The sequence below is a fragment of the Fukomys damarensis genome, unplaced genomic scaffold (assembly GCF_012274545.1).
Source record: "Fukomys damarensis isolate Sample0158 unplaced genomic scaffold, DMR_v1.0_HiC HiC_scaffold_27, whole genome shotgun sequence".
NCBI classification, from domain to species: Eukaryota; Metazoa; Chordata; class Mammalia; order Rodentia; family Bathyergidae; genus Fukomys; species Fukomys damarensis.
Genome location: NW_022900939.1, coordinates 4,996,972 through 5,004,607, shown reverse-complemented (window position 1 = coordinate 5,004,607; position 7,636 = coordinate 4,996,972). Strand labels below are relative to the sequence as shown.

General features: G+C 42.9%; 1 protein-coding gene across 1 annotated transcript; it reads right to left on the bottom strand.

Annotated features, from left to right (window-relative positions):
• Positions 1–335: 335 nt before the first annotated feature.
• On the bottom strand, positions 336–5,581 carry LOC104854225 (olfactory receptor 4B1). The gene is made up of 3 exons (XM_010612662.2): positions 5,508–5,581; positions 2,147–2,200; positions 336–1,299 (listed from the first exon to the last, which is right to left on the bottom strand). Exon 3 carries the CDS (start codon positions 1,257–1,259, stop codon positions 336–338), a length of 924 nt encoding a protein of 307 aa, XP_010610964.1. The 5' UTR covers positions 1,260–1,299; positions 2,147–2,200; positions 5,508–5,581.
• Between the last annotated feature and the right edge of the window lie 2,055 nt (positions 5,582–7,636).

Sequence of the window (7,636 nt, the reverse complement as noted above, 5' to 3'; positions counted from 1 at the left end):
ATTCTATAAATATGTACAATTACTATGTATCAATGAAAAGCAAATCATACTTTTAAAAATGTCCTTTCCATTTGCATTTGGTTTACCTAAACTCATGATATTGTTGGATATCATGGGGCCCATCAGGCCCCGTAAGACTGTGTGGGAATTATCTAAACTGTCCTTGGAATGGTGTTCTGGGAGACTAGGGGAGTTGGTTATTTGGAGGAATCACAGCAGTGGGGAAAGTGTATCCTCATGTTGGCTGTTCCTGGTCTTGAACATCTCAGAAAACACAAGATGTATTTCAGCTGCAGACTGCTCCTTCAAACACCCTTCATCCCTTCAAGACTCCTTCACTCCATTTGTGTCTTTTTGCTCCACAACTTCCTGATGGCGATTTTCACCTCCGCATTTCTGAGTGTGTAGATGATGGGGTTCAGCATGGGAGTGATGACCGTGTAGAACACAGCCACCAGCTTGTCCTCGGTGTAGGTGGAGGCGGGACGTAAGTAGAGGAAGGTGGCGGGTCCGAAAAACAAGACAACCACCGTGATGTGAGCTGCACAGGTGGAGAGGGCCTTGCGCCTCCCCTCCGCAGAATGGTTCCTCAGGCTGAGCAGGATGACGATGTAGGAGCATAGCAAGATCATGAGGGAGAAGATGGAGATGATTCCACTGTTGACAAATATAATAATTCCTACCATAAAAGTGTCGGTGCAGGCCAGCTTGAATAAGGGGTGGAGGTCACAGAAGTAGTGGTCAATCACATTGGGGCCACAGAAGGGCAGCGGGATGGTGATGAGAATCTGAATGATGGAGTGAAGAAAGCCCCCCAGCCAGGAACCGACCACCAGGAGGCGACACAGTTGGCGGCTCATCATGCTCATATAGTGAAGGGGCTTGCAGATGGCCACGTAGTGGTCATAGGCCATCGCCACCAGCAGGAGGCTCTCGATGACCCCAAAGAAGTGGAAGAAGAATATCTGAGCCAGGCAGCCCTGGAAGGAGATGGTTTTGACCTTGGCGAGCAGGTCCGCGATGAACTTGGGCACCACAGTGGAGGAGTAGCAGATCTCCACCAGGGACAGGTAGCCCAGGAAGAAGTACATGGGGGAGTGCAGGCTCTGACTGACACTGACCGTCAGGACGATGAGGCCGTTGCCCAGCAGTGTGGCCAGGTAGACGGGCAGGAAGAGCACAAAGCATGCTCTCTGCACCTCTGTACCCCAAAAAAACCCAGTGATGACCAGCTCTGTCAAGTTATTTTTGCTGGCCATGGACTTAGCTCAGGGGTGCTGGAAGCTGGGTGTTGAAAGCCTGCAAAGAATCAAAGGTCCTGGCACTGAGTCACTTCATTTATAGGGCAGTTGAGAGTTTCATCCATTTGCCACTCAATCATGCATTTGCCTAGTGTGTTCTCATTCAGCATTAAATACTATCACTCTAGCACCTTAAATTAGTTTAGTGTTTTATCTAATAATAGAAAATAAATGAGCAGAAAAATGTTCACACAGATAGTGGTAAATTCTGGGACTCAGTGTTTCTGCCTTTCAGTCCAAGGATCTGCCTACAAGGCACTTTGGACCAGAGAGACACTCAAGTTAGTAGTCCATATTTATATTATTTTCCCTGCATTTTGATAGTGCTGTCTAGTTGAAAATCCCTTCACCTACTTCTGTTCCTGTAGTCCTCATTTTCTTTACCTAGCCAAGCATCACGGAATGTCTTAGTCCATTTTCTGTTGCTACACTGAATACTGCAGACTGGGAAAACGATAGAGTCGAGGTTAGTCAGTCTACAGTGCAGGGTGCCAGGAAGTCCTGCAGCAGGCCACAGGCCTGTGTTCAGCACTAGTGATGGCCTCCCAACAGGATCCCAGAACAGTGGAAGGCATTACAAGGTAGGACAGAGCATGCGTGCCAGAGAGGACTCCCTTAAAAAGAATGTTCCCATGAACCCAACAGATTAAGCCACTCATGCGGTCCATGCTCTCATCACCCAGCCACTTTCTAAAGGTCTTATCTCCAAATACTATTAAAATGTGGCCTTTAGTGCTACATTTCTAAGTTGTGAATCATGGGGGCCCAGCTAAATCATAGCAAAGACTGCAATAACCAGAATTAATATAATAGTGAAAGTGAGGATTTCTCTCTAAGTTACTCACCTGAAAGAAGATACTCCGTGAGAACGTCTTATGTATCTAAACACCTGCCAGATCCTACAAAAGAAACATAGATCACAATCCCTACCTCAAGGTAATGACTGAATATAACTCTAAAATATCTGTAGATGACGGGGCCCTTACTAATATTATGTTTTCACCACATGCAAATCATGAGAAGTGAGATGGAAAAATTGGGACACTTTGATTCACATTGGTATAAAACTTATCTCTGTCATTTTCCCCACCTGTTCATTCATGCACAAGTGTCTCAAAAATGTACTTCTGTAGAAGTGAAAATGTAATCCCCACTATAAGGAACAGGCCCAACCCTGGAAACAAAAGTCAGCAGTGTGAAAAGATACAAAGAAAGGGCTCATGCTGAACTGGAGCTTTAAATAAAGTCACGGAATCACATCTTGAGAAGTATGAATTCCAGAGCAACAAAAATGGTGGAGCTCAGAGCACCCCAGAGATGCACAGAGCATTTGTGATCCTCAACTTTTTAATCCATGCTGTGATCCAGTGAGCCCTTGATAGCCAAGAGACTAACCTCTGTTACTTGTAAGGACCACCCCCCATAGAAATCTAGGGAAGAAGACCAAAAATAAAACCGAAAACCTCTAGCCATGATAGGAAGTCCAGAGGAATGCTCAATTAGCAGTTGAAAAATATTTCATCTAAAATAGGTACTAAACTCTTTAAAATGTAGTTTTTGAAATGTGGAATTTTCACAGAGAGAATCATAAAACTATACTTAAGGAACATGAAAATAAATATATTAATTGGAAAATATGCATGTATATCACCACGAAAAATTTGCAAAGTCATGTTAGATAACGAATTATGCTTTAAATTTTCCATAAGGTCAATTTTCCCTAAATTAATCTCACAATATATGCATTCTCAACAAAAATCCAATGGAATTTTTCTCTAGAAATTGGTAAAATTATTCTAAAGCTTATCTTTAAGAAAAATATATGACCCCTATAAACATACTAAAAAATGAATGAGGTGTGTTTGTCCTTCAGATGTTGATTTAAAAATATTTATGGAATTTATTGGTACATTTTAGGTATACCTTATGATCACATTCATCATTGGGAATCTGTGCCTCATTTAGCTTGGTTCTTATTTTTTCTCCCAGTCCACTGCCCTCCCTTCAACCCTCCACTGCTCCGGGTATACTGTGGCTCTACTTCTGTTTCTACCTTATTTTCTTCAGCCCCCCCCCATTTCCCCTTTTCCTTTGAACATTTTCACTCTACTGCTTAGGAATAAGCGGAGCGGCCCTCAGTTTCTCTAACTTGATTTTAATGACCTTCAGAATCTCAGCCGAGTCAACAATTCACCCTCCTACCCACTAAACTTAGATTCCTTCTATCAAGTCAGGGTCCCCTGTCCTCCCCGAGAAATGTCCTCCCTCATCCCTTCCAGTCCTACCCACCTTCCCAGCCAGTCCAGCCCAGTTTGTTCAGCGAGGCTGGACTTAATCATGCCAACCACTTGTTGTCTTCTCTGAGTTTTGGAAGAATACTTTAGTCATTTTCTACACACCAATATCATGGTATCAAACCTGTGCATAAAAAACTACCAATCTTCCCCATGGCCTGAGTGTAAACTCTCATGCTCTTAGCCTGGAATTGAAGGTTGTTCCTGAACTGATCCACAGCCTGTCTTAACATCCCTACTGTCATTCCCCAAATGAACAACTCTATAGCAGCAGTGGCAACCCTATGGCACATGTGCTATTTGTTTTTGTTTTAAGACAAAAGATGTTAATGTATGAGCTATTTTTCCTAACCTAAAACCTCAGTATTCACGTTCAAGTGAAGTGGTGACACTTAGGGTTTGGGGCTGTACTTTGGGCGCTCATCTCTCAAAGTTTCTCCATCACCTCCTAATCCAAGATGCCCTCTGTCCCTCCTGCAGGAATAAAATGTCCTGCATTTTCTGTGCTATTTTACATGATCATTTTGCTCTCCTAGAAATTCACAGATTGTTTTGTTCTATACCTACCAAGAAGCATACTATTCTAGTATTGTACATTCTCCTTAATATTTTTCTTAAATATTTGCCTTTATTTGCATTTTGGCAAATGGTAAGAGTTACCATTTCAATAGTACGTACTATATTCCACAAGCTTTATAAATGTTTATATGCACTAAACTGTGAAGTGGGTCTACTTCTTATCATCCTTTTCTTACATACAAAGAAGTAGAAACACAGAGAAATGAATTAAGAGGATGCAGGTAATAGCAGTGGAGCCAGAATTTCACACCAGAAAGCCTAACCACAGACCCCATGCTCTCTACTCAACACCGTATGCTGTTAGTCGACAGAAGGCATAAAATAACACACTCATGAACAGCTCCCATTAAATATGACCTTTTGCTAAAAGTCAAAAGTATAGTTTAGTTGCCTACACAAACCTCTTATTTGAGCCTGGGATCAAATCTGTTTTTATCAGCACATATTAATTATACAAAGTAAAGGATTCGCTGTAACTTTTCCATTTGATCTATTTGACTCTTCATGGAAATTAAGGGAATATACTAAAAACAGTTGGAACATCATGAAGAGATAAGGGGGTAATCATGTGGGACTGGTATTCCCAGGTTCATCTCCCTGACAGCCCTTTGAAAAAAGCCAGCTTTTCCTTTTCTGTCATCAGTATATTTATACACACGTTGCTCTCTGCGGCCCCGCTCTTTCAGCCCTCCTGTCTGTCCTTGTAGGCGGGTGAAAAATGCAGGAAAAATACATGTGCCCCCTCCCCATAAAGCTGCCTTGTCTAAAGCATGGAAAAGAACAAGGAAACAGTGTGTAAAATCACCAGTCAGCACACGACCACCAGAGTCTTCATCGAGTAATCTGCTGGCCTTAGAACCAGAGTGCAATTATGCAATGTAGACAACTGTTAGAAAATAGAGTGAGGCCCTCGGAGGGGCTGATGTGACCGAGTTGGGAGGAGTAAGTAATCTCTAGGCCAAGCATGAGCTCCCACTTAGTGATTACCAAATGGCACCTCACAGGATCTCCAAACTAAATTTTATGCTACTGTATTCTGATGCAATACAAAAATATCAGTTTCAGCCAGGTCTGGTGGTGCTTGTTCCTGTAATCTCAGCACTCAGGAGGCTGATGAAGGAAGATTGCAAGTCTGAGGACACCCTGGGCTACATAGTGAGACTGTCTCCAAAAATTTAGTAATTTAATTCATTCCTCTGTTCACTCCCCCATCATCAAACCCAACCATCTCTTTGCACAGATGATTCCACATAGCTCTAAGTGAAAATAACCTTGAAGAACATCCTATGGTTGCCTCGAAACTTCGCACTTTGCTTCTGGGCACAGCTCTTACCTTTAGGCTGGAGGAGTGGTGTGGTTTTGCTCTGCCTTGGAACAAGTAACTGCACCGCATGGATTTCAGATCTGCTCAAAACAGTCTCCAATTCAGTGTGGAGTTAGCCCACCTGCAGCAGTAGACCCTTGCTCATGGACTTGTTTATGTAACTCTGGTCTCATGAACTGGGCTGGGCAGTGGGCAGCAGCATTGCATTGCATTCCTCTCTGCAAATCCTATCCCTGAGCAAGTAAGGTTTCCTGGCTAATATTCCCTCACAACCTAGTTCCTCACACAGAGCCCCAGGGAGCAGAGTCCAGATCAGTCACCTGAGCCCTCTGAGCGGTGCTGAAAAGAATCCAGAGAGGGTTTTACCCAAACTCCTGACTGCAGATCAGGTAATAGCAGCTGAGAGAGTTTAACTTGCTTCCCAAAGCTACACACCAGTTGTTTGCCAGGCCACTGGCCCAGAATTTAGTGCTCGTTCCATAATATTAAGCTTTTGATGGTTCTAGGAGATGGTTGCTACTGCAATTCAAGAATCTCACTTTGTCCTCAAGGAAAAAAAAAGTCATCAGTGGTTCTGGGAGCTGTGAGAAAACAAATTAGATGATGGCTAACATGAATCATAAAGTAAAAGATAAATGCAGGGAATCTGTATCAAGTTTAATATTTGGATTTATAACATAAGGAATAAATGCGATTCATGAAAAGAATATATTTAGATCTGTTTTGTTGAGAAAATCTACCCAACCATCGATTGTCCAAGGGCTGTGACTAAATGCTGAGATGTCTGAACTATTTATAATACATAAAGCCACATACTGTAATCAAGGGATCAACTTCCCCGTGGTATCTCTTTCCTCTAGAGTAAAACTTTGCAAATAAACTCTGACATGAGGAAACATTCAAAATCTGTTCCAATTACTTTAGTGCTATTTGCATAGATTTTTTTTTTTCACTCAAAAGCAAGAAAGTCAAAAGAGAAAGTTGAAAGTAAGAGATACTGAAAGGATTTTTTTTGGGTCCATACTCGCCTACTGAAAACAAATATAAGAATGTGTAGGGAAGGAAATAAGACTGGTCAGACAGCCAAGGCGCAGGGGCACTAGCTCTGGTTCAGCAGTTAAGTAACCATACCATTTTAAACTCCCCAACTCTCACTCTCCCCTTTTTCCACTTCTCTATAACATGACAGAGTTAGCCTAGATGATCTTCATTGTACTGTCCAAGTCTCTCACTCATACATTTGTGTGCAATATTCATGTACAAAACCAGTCTCCCTGTGCCTCTGCGTCTTTCCCTCATTGATGATAATGGTCACAATCATGTAATACGGTGAGAATTTCCTCTGAAAGCTTGGTCATCAAGCCATTCATTCATTCATTTGTTCAACAAATATTACTGAGTCCTATCAACTGCCAAGAACTTTTGTAGGTGCTGAGCTTCGGCCTTGAAAAAAAAAAGGTCCCTAGCCTCATATAGGGTGAGAACTTTGTATCTCTTCTGGAACGTAGTGAAAATAGACAATAGACAAAACTTATTGTGCAACTCAGAAAGTAATTAATCCTACGAAAAAGAGCAAAACAAATGCAGGATTTAGGGGGAGTCATTATGTCAGAATGGATGCAAGGCACCGTTTAGAGCCTTTCTGTGACCTAGACTGGGCACAGCTGGAAAACAGCTGGTATCTTCCGGAAAGAGTCGAAGAAATCATTGTACAATGATACATGCATGCTAATGTTTATAGCAGTACCATTCATCATAGCTAAGTCTTGTCAACAGCCTCTATGTCCACCAACAGATGACTGGATAAAGAAAAAATGTTTACAGAGTAGTATACTACTCTGACCTAAAGAAGGGCGAACTCAAGTCACTTCCAGGCAAATGGGTGTAACTTGAAAACATGATGTTACGTGAAATAAATCAGACACACACGTGAGCAGGTGAGGCCTCGCTGCCCTGTGGACCCCGCAGAGTTTCGTTTGTTCCATTTCCCTCGGTTTCTGAGTCGTTTCCCAGAGCCCCGAGGTCCTCCTTCCCCCGAGAGCTTCCGCCCGCCTGGGGAGGCCGAGAGCACAGCCCCTGGGGCCCGGCTCCCTCCTGGCTGCCCCTCAAAGCTGCCGAGCCTCAGCGCCCCCCACCCC

Excerpts from the sequence above, each read along its gene's own strand:
- LOC104854225 (XM_010612662.2), bottom strand. The coding sequence starts at position 1,259 with ATGGCCAGCAAAAATAACTTGACAGAGCTGGTCATCACTGGGTTTTTT.